The 21087-nt window shown below is 39.5% G+C and overlaps 1 protein-coding gene across 2 annotated transcripts; it reads right to left on the bottom strand.

Annotated features, from left to right (window-relative positions):
* Positions 1-1155: 1155 nt before the first annotated feature.
* On the bottom strand, positions 1156-20623 carry si:ch211-278j3.3 (E3 ubiquitin-protein ligase RNF19B). Of its 2 annotated transcripts, none has more exons than XM_053489555.1 (10): positions 20565-20623; positions 16586-16964; positions 13975-14426; positions 11954-12159; positions 11514-11661; positions 6853-7015; positions 6418-6532; positions 4651-4782; positions 4131-4371; positions 1156-2672 (listed from the first exon to the last, which is right to left on the bottom strand). In XM_053489555.1, exons 2-10 carry the CDS (start codon positions 16742-16744, stop codon positions 2483-2485), a joined length of 1806 nt encoding a protein of 601 aa, XP_053345530.1. In that variant the 5' UTR covers positions 16745-16964; positions 20565-20623; the 3' UTR covers positions 1156-2482. The 2 variants fall into 2 exon arrangements, with proteins under 2 accessions (XP_053345530.1, XP_053345529.1); XM_053489554.1 differs by having other exon boundaries at positions 4131-4392.
* Positions 20624-21087: the final 464 nt, after the last annotated feature.

The following is a 21087-nucleotide window of genomic DNA, read 5'->3' on the forward strand; positions in this document are numbered from 1 at the left end:
GTAATACATGTTTATGTACCTTAATGATCATATTTATATAGTACACTACCACTGTATGGATGTGATATTAATTAAATACCATACTGTCAAAACTCTATGTACTAACATATGTACTAACATATCCGGTATGGTACAGTATGTACAAACATACCATATTAGAGACCTGATGACCTTAAATATGCTAAAATACGTACGAGGGAATTCACCAAGCAACAATTGTCATAGTACTACAATGTTACCCACTGAAGTGCCACAGAACCTACTGTAGTACTCTATAGAATCCTATGGTGTCTGCTATCATAATGTCTGAAGTAGTATGATAATACTACAGGGTAAGTAGTAAATTATAGTACATATCATAGTTTCCAAAATACCAACCATTCAATACATTTATTTTGTAACTGGAGCCTGTCGTAGGGAACTTAGAGCACAACTTGGGGATCGTGTACCAATGCATTACAGGGCATGCACACACTCCGGCAGTTTGGAAATAGGCTAAGACGAATCTGCATGTCTTTGAACTGTATGAGGAAACTGAAGTACTGAAGGGGAAACTTACCAAGAACGGGGAGAACATGAACTCCATGCACACAGACCAGAGGCAGAACACAAATTCTTAACCCTGGAGGTGTGAGGCCACAGTGTTAACTGTTAACTATAGTAAAATAAATTTTAGTTGTAAATGTACTTAATACTATATAATGAGTTTAACATAAACCTGCCAATTTCTTCCATTATATATATTTTTTATTTTAGTTTAATGTACGTTTTACTTGAGTAGAAATTCTGGAATTGAATCCATGAATGTTTTAGGTACATATAGCCAACATGAAAATTCTCACAACTATTCCAACATAACTGACAAATTGAACAGTACTAATCAGTGACAAATTACAATTAAACAAATTAAAATAAGGTTACCAGATAAGGGTAAGCAAGCATCGGTCTATAGCGTGTCCTTTAGCTCCCTCTAGAAGTGCTGTGTTGTTATTGCATTACATCTTTAATCCAAGAAATACAGTGACTTTCGAAGTTCAGTAAGTGGCCAAATACTGTTAATGATGTTTATTATAGATGCAATGTTCTTATATCATATTAATCATGCGCAAATACTTCCACAACACACATATTCACCAAAAACACAAAATAACTTTCTTAATTCGATCTGTTTATTCATAAACCATTTCAGTTTTTCAAATCTACATTGCACATACATTTAGTTAACTTTGGATCAGTGGGTATATTCACCCACACAATGTAATCTTCATCGAACATGTGAGATATACTGGCTTCCTATTTACCAATCAGTTTTTTTCTTGGGAACGAAGAGGCCTCAGGTGACATGCTGATGTGTGATTTCGCTTTGGTGCTTACTGCTGACTCGAAGACAAGCAAATCTAGGTGGTTTCTGCAAGCTGCGTTCCTGTACCTTCATGTCTCTTTATGCAGTACATGTGATTGAGCATATTCCTTATAATTTCCTGGATTTCTTCTGTATACAAGAACTGGACAAACATAATACCTCTTTCATTACTATCTTAAGTCCGGAAAAGTGCTCATCTATTTGTATTATCTATGCTGAACACAGTTGATTGGCTCGATCGTTAAAGAAATAGGACACACTGGCCTTTCAAAGATTGTATAAAAGTTCCAATGAATTTCAGTGAACAATTTGTCGTCTTACACACTGGATGCAATACAGTTATGGAGAATAGTTTTTTTTGGCCAAGACACCTTCCTTACAACTGCATTAACAAAGCTTAAGTTTAATTAGTTGCTACATACAGGGAACTTTTAAGAGATTAGTAGTAGCAGTAGTAGTCCCGTTATTTTCCACTGCAACTTAAATAGAACAGTACTTGGTATTCTGTTAAAACTTGTATAATTTAAATGAATAAACGTCACATGGAAATGACAAGATACCCTGCCGCACAGTTGCCAGTAGTAGTGTACTCTCCAGGCAAGGAAGCAATAGTGTCCATAATATTGTGTAAAAGCTGTATGTCAAACTAGAAAACTCACTGCTTCACAGAAAAGCATGCTGTGGTTCTGGAATTTATTGTTATATTTTAAGAAATGAAATAATACAGCCACTTAATAAAAAAGTATACTGCAGCTATAAGAAGGGCTGAACAAATAAATAAAATTAAATACCATCTGGATAGCCAATTTTTTCTTTTCATAGTACCACAGTGAAAAAAAAAAAGGCTAACGACCACAAGACTGGCTTGCGAACATGCTTTCGGTCATTTTAGTTCATATTATCATCATTAGTCATCATAGTGGTATATTGGCAGCGGCCCTGGACATTTTATCCCCATGCCCTGTCTCATGATACTGATTCCTTTCTATCTTGCTCTCTCTCTCTCCCTTTCTCATCCTCTCTCGCTCCATTGCTCTCCATTTCTCTGTCTCTGTGTGAACAGACAGAGGCTAGAAGCAGCTGGTCGGAGGTACAGTGGGTGGTGAATGCGGCAGAAGGTCAGACATTGTCTGTCTGCGTAACTGGCTGGAGGTCTTCTGGCCTTTGGGAGACACTGAGAGGATCGTGTGATTGATGGAGGGACTCGGCTGACAGGCTCCGGCTAGAGAGGACGCTGCTGAGACTGGGCTGACGTCCACCACGTGGCTGAGCCTCAATCTCTACCCGCACCTCAATGTTGGTCCCCTCCCTGCAGTCAAACAGGGCAAGAGTACCAGCTTTGCATTGTTTAATGCTCATAATCTGTATAATATTTTTTTTAAGGATGTTCTCTTATACATATATATACACTCACCTAAAGGATTATTAGAAGCACCATACTAATACGGTGTTAGACCGCCTTTCGCCTTCAGAACTGCCTTAATTCTACGTTGTATTGATTCAACAAGGTGCTAAAAGAATTCTTTAGAAATGTTGGCCCATATTGATAGGATAGCATCTTGCAGTTGATGGAGATTTGTGGGATGCACATCCAGGGCACAAAGCTTCCGTTCCACCACATCCCAAAGATGCTCTATTGGGTTGAGATCTGGTGAATGTGGGGGCCATTTTAGTACAGTGAACTCATTGTCATGTTCAAGAAACCAATTTGAAATGATTCGAGCTTTGTGACATGGTGCATTATCCTGCTGGAAGTAGCCATCAAAGGATGTCATAAAGAGATGGACATGGTCAGAAACAACGCTCAGGTAGCCCGTGGCATTTATACAATGCCCAATTGGCACTAAGGGCCCTAAAGTGTGCCAAGAAAAAATTCCCCACACCATTACACCACCACCACCACCAGCCTGCACAGTGGTAACAAGGCATGATGGATCCATGTTCTCATTCTGTTTACGCCAAATTCTGACTCTACCATTTAAATGTCTCAGCAGTAATCGAGACTCATCAGATCCGGCAACATTTTTTCAGTCTTCAAATGTCCAATTTTGGTGAGCTCGTGCAAATTGTAGCCTCTTTTTCCTATTTGTAGTGGAGATGAGTGGTACCCAGTGGGGTCTTCTGCTGTTGTAGACCATCCGCCTCAAGGTTGTGCGTGTTGTGGCTTCACAAATGCTTTGCTGGATACCTCGGTTGTAACGAGTGGTTATTTCAGTCAAAGTTGCTCTTCTATCAGCTTGAATCAGTCGGCCCATTCTCCTCTGACCTCTAGCATCAACAAGGCATTTTCGCCCACAGGACTGCCACATACTGGATGTTTTTCCCTTTTCACACCATTCTTTGTAAACCCTAGAAACAGTTGTGCGTAAAAATCCCAGTAACTGAGCAGATTGTGAAATACTCAGACCGGCCCGACTGGCACCAACAACCATGCCACGCTCAAAATAGCTTGAATCACCTTTCTTTCCCATTCTGACATTCAGTTTGGAGTTCAGGAGATTGTCTTGACCAGGACCACACCCCTAAATGCATTGAAGCAAGTGCCATGTGATTGGTTGATTAGATAATTGCATTAATGAGAAATTGAACAGGTGTTCCTAATAATCCTTTAGGTGAGTGTATGTGTATATATATATATATATATATATATATATATATATATATATATAGTCACTGTATAAATAAATAAATAAATACAGTAAAAAAAAATCTAAAGTAAATTTTAAAATTTCACTTAAGTCTCTAGTTTGGGTATATTTGAACGTACCTCAAAGCAAAAGTCTGTGCGCTGCTAAAGACGCATTCCTCAATAGCATCCACATCATCTGATTTGTTGTCTTGGTTGATGTTTATCACCTGTACAACATCAGGTGGATCAGGGGATCCCTCAGGCTGTGAGAGGACAGCACTGGTACTGGGTAACACTACTGCTGCTTCTTCCACACTCACTTCCTGGAGACCGCTAGCGTTCAGCGTTGGCTTGGGCTGCCCGGTCCAGTGATCACTGACTACATGAGAAAACATAAGATCTTCAAGGGAAGTTGAAACCACATCAGATCAGAAGGTTGAATTGCTAACAAAACAATATATTATGGATTTTGAAATTGGAGCTAACACCACAGGCAAGATGAATATACAGTTCACTAAAAGAGGAATGTGTTCCAATTTCGTTACTATAATGATTTAGCTAGTTTAGATTTAAAATATTACACATATAATGTTCTGAATATATCTGGTTCAAAAGAAAGGTACCTGGGGTGTGCACTAGCATCTCATAGTGGACTTACAAGTGGCCAGGTCCTCCAACTGGATCTTCCTTGTTTCACCGGCTTCATTTTGAGGCTTGCACCAGCCATTACGACAGAGGGACATGGGGACGACGCCATAAACGTACGTCAGCATCAGAGGCACTCCAACCGCTGGAAATGTAGAGCAGAAAAGTTTAAATGGCTTCCCACTTTTGAGAGCTTGCATTCCTTTGTTGCCACCCAACTGCTTAAGCAACAGCAAAGGACTGTATATTGTATGTATATACTGTATCATCATATTGATATGATCATCTCTTTGCTTTTTATTACTTGGATCATCTCTTTTATTTTCAGCACACTTTTTATCTGTCAAAAAGCTTTCATATTTTTTTTTAAAAGAAGTGTTTTAGGCTGAGTGTCGAGCCACGCATGCACCACTGTCTTAGCTTCTTCATCAGAAGTGAATCTTCGTCCTCGCAGAGCTGCTTTCAGGGGACCAAATAGGTGAAAGTCTGATGGAGCACGGTCAGGACTATAGAGAGGATGTTTTAACACCTGAAAATGTAGTTTTTGCAGAGTGTCCACAATGTGGGCAGAAGTGGACATGTGGGATCACAATGCCCTTGGGTAGCAGTCCTCCAAGTTTAATCCTGCGTATGAACTGTGTAACATGTTCACACCTACACAGCAGTGACTAGGGAGAAAGTAGCCTTTAACGGAAAGCGCTGATAAGACAGTGCGACCAACAGAAGCTGTAATTAATTGAGTAACAGAGTGCGGCAAATTTTTGACTCACCCGTGTAATTATGTTTTATTATTTTCCCTATCACCAATACAGTATACAGCTCTGATACAAAGTATTACATATATTGCAAGAAGAGTCTCCAGATATGACTGATAAGCCTAAAAAGTCAAACGTTAACATGTGGCCTAGAGTATATCATATATTGAAATCACACTTCTTAGCCTTCAGGAAAGAAAAAACACACAGAGCAGTAATTCAACATACTGCTGAAAAATCCAAGCAACAGAGACTGGGGTCGTGGCTCACATTAGCCAGGGGACAAAAGGTCATCATTCACCATGGTGCAGAGCAGAACAGAGTAGCATTGTTTACACCACTCTGTAGAGTCTTGTGCTCAGGGGACAGGGCCCCTCTGTAAATCTCTTAAAACTGGATCAGAGCTGAAGGCAGATAACGCTATTCACAGTCAGAGAGAGAGAGAGAGAGAGAGAGAGGAGGCGGGATGTTACACAATATGAATGTGGATTCACACCACGCCATGGAGATCGATCTGACGCTTCAGTGGCAACAAGCTGCTGTAATTTTGCCACTAAGTCCCTCGCTGTGGCCATAATACTGAGAAACATATGACTCATCAAGGGGCTAGAGGAGCGAACATATGTGTGAGAAAACAAGACTCGAAGGCATCATTGTGCATGAAAAGACCCATAGCGATTCTCTGATTTGTTGCCATGGCGCTCGCAGTATGACCATATGAGGAAGGATATGATTATGTGCGCGAGCATGCATGGGGATTTCACAGTATACTGTATATGCACAGCATATTTTACTCAGACGGAGATCTGCATCAGGAGGCAGAGCAATGTTGTGGGAGTGAGGTAGGACATCAAACTCTTAGTCAGCACTTTCCTTCTGCATAAGCCACCTACATGAGTAACAGCCTACTTGCGATGAGGTGGATTCTCTGCCTCACACGACAACAACAAAGAACGATCTTATGAGCTATAATAATACTATGACCGATGTACTGAAATCATTCAGTATGTAAAAAATTATCTCACCCACGGTGACGGCTGCTAAGACTGGAGAGACGAACACTGATGTCATGACCCCGCTGGCTACTGTCAAGTAGTGTTTACTTCCTGAGATATTGTTTTTCTTACAGCGACCATGGACCTGAAAAATGCAAAGAAGGACCGTGAGAGGAGCATGTTTTTTTTTATCTTAGATGTAGGCCTTGTTCGCAGTCTCAGTAAATTGAATAAGGCGAAACAAAAGATGTGAAAATCTATAAGCTGAAAGTCTGATCTGGAACAAAAATGACACTTTGAGTTTTGTGTCGGGTTTTAAAGTGACACTGGGTTACGTTTACAGCTTTCTTCTAGAGATGACACACTCAAATGACACATGAAAATACCAGGTGTGAATGAAAACCTGACATAAGCAACTGACACTTCTGTCTACGGTAGCTCTAATTAAATATAATAAACACATACCCTGCGGCCCATGTATATCGGGATGCCTACGATAATGACAGGTATGGCGATGCCTGCAATCAGTGAGATCACTACTGGAGCCCCAAGCAGCATTCCCACCTGCCACAGGACCTTTCTTGTCTGGGACCACGGCTTCTTTCCCCAGAAAGTGCAGCCTGAGGGACTGTGGAAAATACGAGGCAAAGCAGGAAACAAAAAAAAAACTTCAATCAGATACAGGCTAACTTCTGGATTGGATTTTCTCCACAAATATTATTGTGTGTCAGTGGTTTAAAACAGTCACAATGCTTCAACGAAAAACTCTTCTTGCCGGAGGGGTTACATGGTAAATAGAAAACTTACATTTTTTTGTTAGAGAGAAAGAGGCAGGCAAGCGAGGGAACTATTGTCTAACAGAACTATACTGCAAGTAAGTACAGGAACTAACTTGTCTCTCAAATGTTCCACAACCTTAAACATAGCTCTAACAATTTACATTACATTCATTTATACACTGCCTGGAAAATAAATATAAAATCATTTAATTACCTTCAGTTTGTATTACAGCACTGTGATCACACACTTTGATTATAGTGTGGTGACCAGTTCATGAGTAAAAATTATTCTCTCTGCTCCCAGGACCATTTTTTCACAATTTAAGATGATAATAATGACAATATTCACTTTACGCCAACATACATACACTGACAATTTGCAAATTTCATTTCTTTTCCAGTTACTTTTACGCACACATACATAAGTATTATAATACAGCCATGCCATCAGAGAAGAAAAAGGCCATGATTGTCATTCCCTGGTCATTCAGCACATTGAGGTCGTCCATTGATTGCCTGATCAACTGAAGCAAACCCAGATCATAACACTGCCTCCAGGGTCTTATACAGTGAGGACTTTGTATAATGGCTGCATCGCCTCATGCGTTTCCCTTCTTACTCTGACGCATCCGTCGCTCTGGAATAGCGTCAGTCTGAACTCATCAGACCACATGAGCTTTTTCCTTTGCTTCAAACACAGCTGTATAGTCTTGATCTTGTGATTGTGTGTGTATGGAAATGCTCTTAATGTCACTGTTAAACATACTGTAGCACTGGTTTTTACTACTGATTTTTTTTTTACCATGCTACTTCACCAAGTGTTTAAGTGATCTTCATTCATTATTTTATTTCCTGACAATTCTTTGACAAAGATGATTCAGATGGTTCAGGACTATTCTTACAGGTTTTAGGAATAATTTCAAATATCCAAGTTGTTTTCTTTTCCCGATGCAGCCAAATAATTTGACCCTACCGAATTGGTGACCTTTTTTTTGCCGAAGCAGTGAAAATTACATATTTTAATTGTTGACAGATTAACGTGGTATAAAGTTTTAAAGATCACACCATCTTAGTATGGAGTATTGTTCTTATTTTTTTTTTATAATACTATTTAAAGTTAATTTAATGTGCAATCTTAACCTAAATCACCTTCGCTTTAATTAAGGAACAGGAAAAATGTTTGTAGCCTGGTTCTATTAATGACAGCAAATGTAATTGTGCTATGAAGCAAAATGTTTGGATCCAAAGAATGGATGATCTCTATTTACAAGCAAACATTTGTTGCATTGTTCGAGTTAAGCCGAAGTTCTGTCATGTAGAAGCTTTACTGAATTGGCTGACAGCTATGATTAATTTCTTCTCAATTAATTAAAGTGTCATGGCTTTATTCAATTTGATCTCGTACTTCTCGTTGTACAGTATGTGCAATTTAGACAGCTTAAGAGCTGAGATCCATGTAGGACACTAAAACAAAAGAGCTAGTGTGACATTTGAACGCAATGCTCAAATGAACGGTTTGACAGGGTTAAGGAGAAACATATTGTCAAAATGTCCTAACAGCTGAAAAGGAAATGGTCTGTAAGAAGAGCATTGCTTTGTCCTCAATGTTAAAAAGGGACAATCTCAGACTGGGAAGAATAGAGACAGACATTCACGATTACAGCACACCGTCACACACTCAACCACACGTGCAAGCACACTCCCATGTCATCCACTGGATGTCTAACAAGTCTACACAGAGTATATTTAACATCCATCAACAGTATCAACCATGTCAATGTCAATTGTATAGGATTTCTTATGAGACATTACAACTGGCTTCAGCTAAGTGAAATATCTTCATGACAAGATGCCTGCTAGCTTTTAATCTACTGTGCTGTAAGTCAACCTCAGAATTTCTGAAGTCTCTTATGTATTTATATAATAAGCTTCATATGAAATATGGGTCTACAGCATAGAGATATATTTTGGACATACAGAGACTCTTGGGCAACTGTTTTTGTCCTAAAAGAAAGACATTTCAATAATGAAATAGTGTCCCAGGCAAAAATAAGTGAATGAGTTATCATATTATCAAAAATAATATTTCAATGCAATCATGTTTAAAAAAAAAAACAACAGCTTGCAATTTATTTATATTGCTGTGGGTTTTTTTGTGCACATTGGCAAAAAGAAGAAAGATAGGAAAAAAGGAATCAGCAATAATAGAGGCATAAAATATAAACAGTATGAAGAGGGAGAGTTGGAACCTGTCACGAATTTAAGTAATTAGTATTTTTCATTATAATATAATATTCTCTCATCGTTAACAAATGATCTCAAGAGCACTGATATTTAATTGTATTTTATAAATGACCAGCCACTATGGATAAACACATTATCAGTGTGAAATACTATTATGAATAGCATCAATAATCACTTGCTGATTATTCAAACAAGTTATATTATGAGTTGAGTCATATTTACATTTAGGCATTTGGCAGACGCTCTTATCCAGAGCGACTTAATTTAAAAAAAAAATCTCATTACACATCTGAACAGTTGAGAGTTGAGGGCCTTGCTCAAGGGCCCAACAGTGAGAACTTGGTGGTTGTGAGGTTTGAACCTGGGATCTTCCGAAACGTAGTCCAACGCCTTAACCACAGAGCTACCCCTGACCCCTGGCCCTCATATTTACCTACAGTAGCTAGCTGTAACATTAGGCTAGGCTTTACAGTCGAAAAAAAACATTTAGACCATGCAAGTGAGCTATTGCATCCAATCTGGTACGTCAGATATATTATACAGCCAATATCTAAACACTATTGATGTCCTATTACCACTTACATGCATTTGATCAAAATCTTTTCATGCCTGTTTTACCAATCAGGGATCTGTTAATACATTAAACCACTTCTAGACTTGAGTCTGGTCTTATGACAAAAAAAAACAGTCCTAAAGAATTTCTAAAAAAGTCCCTATTCTTTATTACTACTAAAAATATATTGAACGACTTTGGTGAATTTAACCTTTGAATAATGTATAGATTTCAGTCAATTAAAAACCAAATAGTCATCTCAACTTTCATTAAAGCACTCACTCACATACTCATCTTCTATACTGCTTTATCCTTTATTCATCCTATCCCAGGAGGCTTAGGGCACGAGGCAGGGTATACCCTGGACATGGTGCCAATCCATCGCAGGGCACACACACATACACTCACTCACACACTCATTCACACACACTACGGGCAATCTGGGAACACCAATTAGCCTAACCTGCATATATTTGGATTGTGGGAGGAAACCAGAGTACCCAGAGGAAACGCACCAAACTCCATGCACACAGAGACGAGACAGTGCTAACCACTACACCACCGCGCCACCTTCATTAAAGCAGCGTACTCTTAAAACGAAGCTTATTTGCTTTTTACTCATTCGGGTAAATTACAGGAGTTTGATTTCATAGACAAGGAAATACGAAGGGAGATGTGTTGATTAAGTATAACACACTCAGGTAGAACTAGAGACTAACATATGTATCTCATGTTGAAGGTGCATTGTAAAAAGTCACCTGTCCTTAAAGTCTGCGGTCCTTCTTAATAAAGTTAAACAGGGTCTGTTCAGTTGCATAAATGTTAATATTTCTGTGAAGCTGCTTTGAGACAATGACAATTGTTGAAAGTGCTATGGAAATCAAACTGAATTGAATTAATATAGATGTTAGACAAAGATAATATTTAATGCAGTACTATGCAAAGTGCGTAGAGAAATTCTATAAAAGGAAAGTCAGTGAAAACAATAAAAAAATTAATATTTTATAATTTGCTTTTAAAACAAAATTTATAACAGTTTCATTTTATGTCATCTGACCATCATGAATCTAGAATTTAACAATGCTATGTACTGTATGTTCAACAATGCTATGTACTGTATGTTCAACAATGCTATGTAAAGCATCTGCACAGACAAAACAGGATCGGGAATAAACAGCTGTGTGGTCATAAGAAAATCACTTGCCAGTGAGGCTAATTAAAAAGGGCTTTAGCATAAAGATTGGATTTGCAGTAATAGAAAAAGGTCATGTAGTCTGATGAGTTCAGATTGACCCCTACAATCATGCATAGTGCCCACTGTCCAGGCCTCTGAAGGCATAGTCTTATGATCCAGGGTTGCTTCAGTTGGTCAAGTCTAGGCTCAGCAATAAAATGAAGTCAGCTGACAATCTGAACGTATGACCTGAATGACCACTGATCAAATCATCGCAATTTTTTAGCTGTAACGCTTTTTTTCTTGTAATGACTGGCATGTACTGTGTCTCTGACAACACTGCATATCTGTCAGTGTGTGTGATTGGGTTACACACCTGAGGTAGTGGACATCTGTGATCTCCTGCATACACAGCCAGCAGAACTGACAAGCACAAACTGTGCAGTTCATTCGGTTGCAGCTGCCATCGTTGGTCTTCATGATATAGGCACCACAGCGTGGACAAGCTTTTATCTCCTCTGCTTCTAAACACATGCCACAGGAAAAAAATTACCCAAGTGAAGAGGACTCTGGTGAAGTCCAGATGTCCCTGTTACATTACTTCCATCCTCTTCTCTTAGCATCTGAAGGTTCTGTGTGTCACCTTCATATAAAAAGTGTATACTTTGATAATAAGTGTTACTGGGTATAGTTTAAAATGTTATAAGGGATGTTCCATCCTGAGAACATTAATTTGTAAATATTGAAAAGAACAAGATATCTGGCAAGGTCTTTAAACAGACCTTTTATGTTTAACCTCAACATTTTGTGCTGTACCTCCACCAGGCTCCTCACTGAAAACGTAGAGTGCTGAGGCATCGCTGCTGCCCAATGTGTGGCGGGCACGCTGTCGTCTGGCTTGATCGCACGTCTGGTCTGGATGCCAAAGCTGACGACAGTGGTAGCAGAACTCTGTGTCACAGCCCTCGCGGCCACAGCTCAACTTTGGGCACTCGGCACAGCCATAAGCTATCACTGCGTAACTATCAAACAGTAACATGTCACACATCAGCACATCTGTTTAACATTATTTTAGAATATGTAGCCTAACAGATGCTAAATAATCTGCACAACCTGAATGTACAACTAAATCTGAATAGAATAAATTGATCTTTTAGGCCAAATAAAAAAGCAGGGACTGGTTTTACATGATGTTCAGTAAAACTAAGCAGTTTTTTGTAGAAATGTAGAAAGACGACCTAGCTCTTTATTTCCATGTGCCCCATGGAACTGTAGGTGTTTCGCCTGCCATGCGGAAGGCCCGGGTTCGATTCCCAGCCAGGGCCCAATCCCCAGCCACTGGATGCAGTGCCGGTCTCAAGCCCAGATAAAATGGGAGGGTTGCGTCAGGAAGGCCATCCGGCGTAAAACCTGTGCCAAGTTGTAGTGCGGACTGGGTATTCCGCTGTGGCGACCTCTTGCCGGGAGCAGCCGAAAATCCAACAACATCACCCTCAGCAATCTGACTGAGAACTATACTGGACGTGCTGACATTAGCTACTCATTAAACTCTGAACTTAATCACAAGACCTAGGATTTTTTAGCCTGTTTTCAAAATTGGTCAAAATACTCAGGCGAGGTTGACCTTCAAGACCTCACTCATCATCTATACCGCTTTATCCTGTTTACAGGGTCACAGGGGTCTGGAGGCTAGTCCAGGAGACGTAGGGAATAAGGTGGGGTACACCCTGAACAGGGTGCCAATCCATCGCAGGGCACACACACTCATTCACACACTACAAGGAATTTTCCAATCTCTATGTCTTTGCACTGTGGGAGGAAACCCACAAAGCACGAGGGGGACATGCAAACTCTATGCACACAGAGGTGGGAATCGAACCCGGACGACCTCAACAAGGCAACAGTACTAACCACTACACTACCATGCCGCCTAATATTTATCCAAAACATTAGAAACAATATAGCTGCTATAGATTGCATTAATTTAACTAAAAACTACTTAAATAGATTTATATCCAGGGTTCGAGAAACAGCAAAGAATTGAGCGCGGTCAACCAAATGAGCGCTATAGGATTTCTTTGTTTCTAAAAAATGACTGGGTTACTCAATTAAAATAAGCATCAGCTAGTCTTTTGGAGCCAATTTACATGGATTGAGCCACTGTCAAGAGTGTTAACACACATATCTACAGTAATCTCTGGTCTCTCTTTTGTTGTATGTAACTTGCCAAGAAAGGGCCACTGGGAGCTCAGTTTGTGAAGGGTGTGTAGAGGCTGTCATAGCTGTATTTTTGTTTGAAATTAACCTGATTGGAAGTTGGCTACCATGAGTCCTTTATTTTTTTTTTAGGGTTTTTAGTATAGAAACACAATAAATAAGACTAAGAAAGTGTAATGTGAGAGTTGCACAGTATATACAGTATAATCAGGGCGGGAGATTTCCAACATATAAAAATCAACCCTACAGTGTGTCCCAGCTTCCCTTTATTAGGCCTCTTTAGTTGCTGAGAGGAAATCCAACCCTGGCCTTTAGAGCTATGCATAATGCAACAGTGAGGAAAAACTCGATTACGAAGGCCCTGTGTCCACTACTACAGGCAAGATGTCAAATAGCCAAATCACATCATAAAAATCCTTTTATCACTGCACAAAACCAAAATATGTCAAAAGATTCCCGGAAATTTCTTGTGTATGATTTTTTTTTTTTTCAACACTGATCAATACTATCATCAGTGTGCACATTTGAAATTCAATAGTGACCAGGGAACTAGTCAATTTCCCACCTGATCTGGCTTTTAAAACATTGGAAAATGCTTTGTTATAGTAATAGACGTCAACCTGCAGTCCGGAGCTGGGCACCAGCGCGTGTCCGGGTCGGCAGCCAGGAAACGGCGGAGTTGGTACTCCTCAAAACGTTCAAGCAATGCACTGTCATCTAGGATTGCACGTACATCCAGTGGCGCTAGCGCTTCAGGACACTGTGGGCAGGCGATACCCACACGGCTCTCTGAGATCTCGATGCGCAGGTAATGACGCAAACAGTCAGTGCACGCACGGTGTGGGCATGAGGACAGACGGGGGAAGTGGGCACGTGGCTGGCTCAGCAGGCACAGCGGACACTCCACCAAGTGCTCGAGGAGCTGCTCTTGGCTAGAGGAGGAAAGCGACACGACTCCAGTGGAGCCGCTACTCGCACGCTCCGCAGACTGCTCGACCTCAGTAACTTCAGCCTTAACGGAGCCTGTTTCAGTGGCCTCACCACCTCCATCTCTTTCACTGTGAGGTGGCTCCTACAGGGGAAAAAAACAAGCTAATTAAATATTCTGTTTAGGAAAAAAAAAATAAAAAATCTGATTCCTTAATTGCACCAAATTATAGTTCTGTATATGACGGCTGTCCTTTGACATGACTAACATTGTTGTCTTTATGTATGTTTTTTTTTTTTTAGAGGGAAAATGTTTCCTCAAAAGCATATTCACCTGCCAGTGGGGCAGGTAGTAACAGCGAATGCAAATAAACTGACCCGTATCTGTCACTCCCAAACAAATATTCTATACATAGCTTGAGTAACCACATTATGTAGATGATGTAGTGATATCATTTCCATACATACTGTAAGATTCAATAAGCATGTTGCACTTTCTGTTTAAGTAGTGAATACTCTTGGTCAGAAATCAGTATTAGGGGCATCACTGATCATTTTATTTAGCTTTATGTTTACCCCAGATATCGGATCTGTACATTAAAGCTGTAGTGTCTGCCCTTGACATTTTAACAAAGCACAGTTTACAGGCTGCTATTCTTGAATCATTAATCATGAAATCTGTCATATTATATCATCTGTTCATCCATGCAACAATGTCTCGAAGAGTCACATGGAATTGGATGTTGGCATCTGAATTTTTGTTTATTAGTCTAATCAATCAGCTGCAATGAATCAAACATCAAATTCTGCTGGATCACCTAAAAATTCTTCCTGCTTGTGCTCTTGCTTATCCGAATGTCTTAAGAATTCCCCCATGGTATTTTTGCACTGCAGCAGAAGCATACTGTAGGGAATTACATCACCTGCTCCCCAAAGAAACTAAAAAACAGATTGGGGGACACAAGAGCATTTACAGTAGTAAGTTTGTTCTACACATTCAAAGTCCGCTCCAGCTAGAAAGACCTAACTCACCTTCATCTCTTGGGTGCAATTTAAGATTGAACGCTCAATCCTTTATAGCACCTAATAACCCTACAGGCAACCTCCGGAGACTTTGTGTACATGGTGTATGTGTGGAGGTGTGCGAGTGTGTGCATGTGTATTCATGTGGAAGGGGTAAACTGTGCGGCGAAACCACTGTTTCCTGGCAACAGCAAGGCGACCCTTACAATAACACTAATTAAATATTAGTGAGTGGGGAGGAAGGACAGATGAGAGTGTCAATATTACCAGAAAAAGCCATGTATCAATGTTTTTCCATGACTATCTCAGGCTCCAGACCGGTGCTTAATATCAGTTATGTCAAGAATAACTGGTATCATGTGACAACAAAGAAATATCTAATAATCCTAACATTCTAAATTACACCGCCTTCTTCTTTTCGACCTAAGGGGATAAAGCTCAGCTAAAAATGTGACTACAGGATTTTACGTTTATTTAAGTAATTAAGCATGTATATTACAAATAAGACAATGGAAAGCTTCATCGCTGAATATGAAGAATTTAAGAAGAATGAAGTTCAAATCTGTCAGTCTGGGCAAATCTTGAAACATTTATTTGTGTGCTTTCTTTTTTCGGAAATGCCCATACTGTCCAAGTGTTTCCATTATTATTGCTTTATAAGATTAAATAAAGTTGGTTAATCTAGCTAGGTTTTCACTCCTGTGCTCAGCAGCATCTCTCAAACTCTCACCGGTGCAGCATGACCGAATCCTGAGTCACATCTTGCGTGTGAACTGTTTACTATTACCATTTTTGGTTGCTGTTACATACAGTACAACAGCAGTGTGAGCATATTTTTAGCAGCTTGTTCCTGAGAGGCAGAAAACTTTTACAAACTGATATATTTCTTTAATCACTCAAATACAATTATTATTTGTTCTTCACTGCAATACTACTATCCCTGCATAAACACATTCACAAGACCATGGGATAAAATACTCAATAGATAGATAAATGGATGGACGGACGGACGAACGGACAGATGGATGGATATGTTATTGATCCCAAAGAAAATTTATTTTTTTTAGATAGATAAAATATAGGTTTTACTACAGATTACTATAGTATACTGTAGTTTTTTTATAGTATTTACTATATTAATTGACTACAAACTGTAGTACACTGTAGTGTTTACTGTAATAATTTTACTACAGGTTTAAAAACACTATAAAAAATCTACAGAAAAGAAAATCTAAAAGTACTTATATAGCTTGAATAAACTGAATTATGGCACTCCCTTACGTTCTGTGCATGCTCGTGCTCGTTGGGTGTCAGCGTAATCACCACTTCATCTCGATTCAAGGCAGCTGTGGGTTTCTCACTCTTCGGGTCTGATTTCGGTTTGCGGGTAAAGAAACTGAGGAAGCTAAAGGCCTGCGACTGCTGCTTCGGCCTTTTCATGGCAGCAAATGTGACAGTCCAACCAAACCAACATGAGCGAGTCAGATCTTTTTCAGATTGTGAGTACAGGACATTTATGACTTAAAGCTGAGATGCATTAAAGCACACATTGGGAGAGAGTAAGGCAGAGAGCTAAAAGAGTGAGTCCTGGTGGAGATCATCATCCTTCAGAATATCCAGTAGTGTAGTCATCCTCTTCAACCACAACAAACTTATCAACCTGAAACACGTAAAAAAGAGAGAGAGAGAGATTAAAGGTGTATTAATTAGAAAAAGATGCTGACTAACACATTTTTTTTAACTACCAAACTTTCCCTCACCTTTTTAAAATTCACACAAGACCCATAAATTTGGCGCTAAGCCGACTCAGTACTCGCATTCAAACATTTTTAAGCAGAAAGTAGGTCTTACGTTTACTAAAAAAGCATTTGCGTTGAGTGTGCTGTATACCACATGCGCCAGAAATACCGCCTATACTACTGCTTTCAGAAAAACAAGGGTGGGTGAACTAAGTGTTAAGGTGCTACCCATGCACATTTTCATCACTCACCAAATGCAGGCCACTGCTCAGGGATCACTGTCTCCCCAGTTTCCTGCTATTTCTCACTGAACAGGCGCATAACTGAGCTGCCTTTAAGTCCTGCTTTTACCCTCTAGGATTGGCTCCTATTCCAGTGCTTCGCAACCTAATGAACCAATCATAATGCAGATGGTGGGATTTTTCAAGAAAAGAAGGTAATTTTTACATCTTACTTTGTCTCGTAGTGCTAGAACCTGCCTAGTGTTGTCTTCTGATACACACAAAAATATTAAATGTGTTCCACAGATATGCAGAGTTGGCTGCATGACGTTATTTTTGTGTGAACAGTAAAACGAACAACCCTTGGTCAAATAAACTGTAGTAAATAATTTCCATTTTGTTACCAATTATAAGTGTTACTGGGCTTAATGGGGCAGATCAAAACAGGTGAATTCCATAATTGGGTGAAACTTAAGTGTAGAGACATCAAACGCATCCTGTTAATTAAATGTGCTGCTATGGCAGTGCAGACCACAGGATGATTTTTTTTCTGAAACTCACAACTTGGGTCAAACTTATGTGAGTGCAGTGAGCCACAGACACCAAGAATCTAAAGGCAAAATGCTTTTACTGAAAACCATGCAAGAATTATAATACCATGTTCATACACGTATATGAGAAGCTAAAATGTGCTAAACAGAGTTCCAAAATATGACAGAAGCTATATCCAGAAATTTAGGATGAGATGCTTTTTTCCATCCATTTTGTTAATGTGGGCTTAAAAGAGAAATGGAGGCAGAAGCTACAGGGAGACACTGCATCATTTAACAGCCTAATGGTTAACCGGGGAAAAGCATTCTGGGGATTTGTGGGAAATCAGCTGGGAGATGTTTAAGTGCAAAATCAGGAGTGCCAATATTCTGCCAGACCTTTTATCTGAACATTTAATTTGTCCACCGACATTTAAAAAAAAGTTATATGTCCAAGTTACGCTACTGGTCAAAATTTTGGACATACATCATAAATCCAGGGTCTTTTTTGATATTTATTTTTTTCTACATTGTAAAACAATGCTGCAGGCAACCACAATATGCAATAATCACCTTTAAACAGTTTATATTGTGATGTGTCTGTTACTTTTTCTCTGTAAAGCCTTCATAACGACTATAATATGAGGTGCTGTTAATTGGTGATTTTTAATACTGGTAACTTTAAATAAACTTCTCCTCTGCAGCAGGGGTTGGTTTGGGTCAGGATTTTATGAGATGTTTACATGGCTTTACATGAGAGCCAGTTTCATCATGGTGCTAGATGGGTTTAACAATACTTTTCTTGCAAGAACTGTTATGGAACAGTTGTCCTTTGTGTCCTAAAATAGCAGCAAATAACAACTTTATGAAATAACACATATGGAATTAGGTAATTGTTTTGAAATGTATTGTAAAAATGAATTAGTAAATAAAAAAATTAGAAGGTGTGTCCAATGTGTGTCCAAAGTTTTGCCTGGTACTGTACACAGTGAAATAAACAGGTGATTACTACAAGTAATAGCATGAACATTGCTAAAATGTGACATGTCTTTGTCACAATACAAAAATAAAGAAATCACTGATTAAGTGTGCCAACCAATAACCCATATACACACTATATAAAATATTAATCAAAGGTGAATTATGTATTTTCATAAACATGAGTTTTGTACAGAGATGCCGAGAATGAGAAAGAGAAAGGCATGAGAAATGCAATAACAGTAATATTTTAAATTAATGTAAAAATGTCTAATATTATGTCTCTGGAGTTCCATAATCAGAAATATTTTTAACAAGTTGCTGGGTTAAGAGAACAACAATCCCCAGTCCTTTGGGACTTTTCCCTCTTAGCAACACACATTCCCTATAGTTCAAAGCAACAGCTGCAGGATAAGTTTGGGATGGATACCTTTCACAAAGCTTATTAGAAAACACTGTGTTCCTTTTTGTGTGCACATGTTTCACATCACTAAACAATGCACCAAACTATATTTGAACTTGCAAGCAAACAAACCCAACTTTCATCAGTAATCAAATGTGTATTTAACCAGAATGCTCAAGAGTATTACATGGACAGATTGCCTACAAAGCTCTTAAAATAAACATTAGAGTCTTGACGAAGTTGTATTACATTTTTATAGAGTGAATTGTGAGATATGACCAATATCAATGGTCTTTGTCTCAGGATAAATATTAGCATCAGCCTACTCAGGCAGGATTACATAATCAGGCTTAGACCTATCAAACTATTTTGATCTATGGCCCATCCTGGACAGGGTCGTGGAAGCCTGGAGGCTATCCCAGGAGACTCAGGTTTACCTAATCTAACCTGCATGTCTTTAAACTGTGGGAGGAAAAAAACAGAGGACCCATACCAAGCACAGGAAGAACATGCAAAGTCCATGTGCACAGACCCAAGGTGGGGACCGGACCCTTGACCCTGGAGGTGCCAGGCCACAGTGCTAACCACAATACCACAGTGCCGCCTTTTTTGATTTAGGTCCTACCAAAAGGCAGATTCAAAAAATATATGTAATAAAAAATAATCCCAGACCATAAAATGTGGAAGCAGTTCTCTCTTCTCACTCATAACAAAGCAATGAGACACATATATATACAGAGAGAGAGAGAGAGAGCTAGCAATGGTTAATGTGGTGAAGTTTGCTAAATTGATTGTAGGACATCATACCGATTTTAGACCAAAATAAAAAAAGAAGAAAGCTATAACTTTTCTCATGTAAAAGCACTAGTTTAAATTAGACAACATGCATGTCAAAAAGGTATTATCTGCTCACTGTAGGTTATGGCATGGTGATGCGTTATAGCAGTTTTATTCCCACACACCTGGTTGTGTGCGCGCGGCTGGACATCATCATCATCATTATCATCATCATCATCATCGTCACACAGCAGCACTGACTGAACACTGACTCTCTCTTTCTCTCTCTCTCGCCACCAAATACACACTCAACACTGACACACTCTCTAGAGGACAAGAGGACAGCGATACACGGACATGACGGTGCTGAAACCCGTCTCCATGCCGAAATGTATGCGCATTTCTTTCTAATGATTCCGAGGCTCTGGGGCAGGCATCACACACACACACGGAGCACTGCAGGGAGTGGCAAGGTTATTACCCTCCGCACTCTGCAGCTGCTTTGAGTCAGTGTCACCGGTTCAGCACGTTAAGAGCAGTCCGCTGGTCATTATGGAAGAATCATAAAAACTAAATACAATCTAATACTAATAATCAAACCCTGTCCCTTACCTGCTGGTTTTCCGCCGCGTTATCGTGGTGCTGCTCGGAACCCGTCGGTTAGCTCCGCCCACTGAACGGCCGAGAACAGATCCGCCCACCGAACCGCCGAGAACAGCCCCCGCCCATTGCTGTAGAACACGGCCACAAGCGCAGCGGGAGGGAGCGCGCGACACCGCGGTCAGAGAAACGCCGAGTGACGTGGGAAAGGAGATCCCCGTTAACCTCAGCGCGCGCGCGAGTAAGAGAAACACTTCCCCTTCACGCTCACCAGCGCCCATAAACACCCTGTGACCTTCTCTATCCGCATTACAGCATTAAAGCCGATACTCAGCCTCAGTCATAACAAAGCATTATTATTATTATTACTACTACTACTAATAGTAATAATAATAGTAATAGTAGCAACGTCAGTTAATTAATTATTACTATTTAGATTATTTATTATAATTTATTATAATTTAGAAATGTCATTGTTAAATGTTATTTATGATCATTTATTATCATTTATCAACTTTTACTACTACTAATAATA

Source organism: Clarias gariepinus, chromosome 27, assembly GCF_024256425.1.
Source record: "Clarias gariepinus isolate MV-2021 ecotype Netherlands chromosome 27, CGAR_prim_01v2, whole genome shotgun sequence".
Taxonomy (NCBI): Eukaryota; Metazoa; Chordata; class Actinopteri; order Siluriformes; family Clariidae; genus Clarias; species Clarias gariepinus.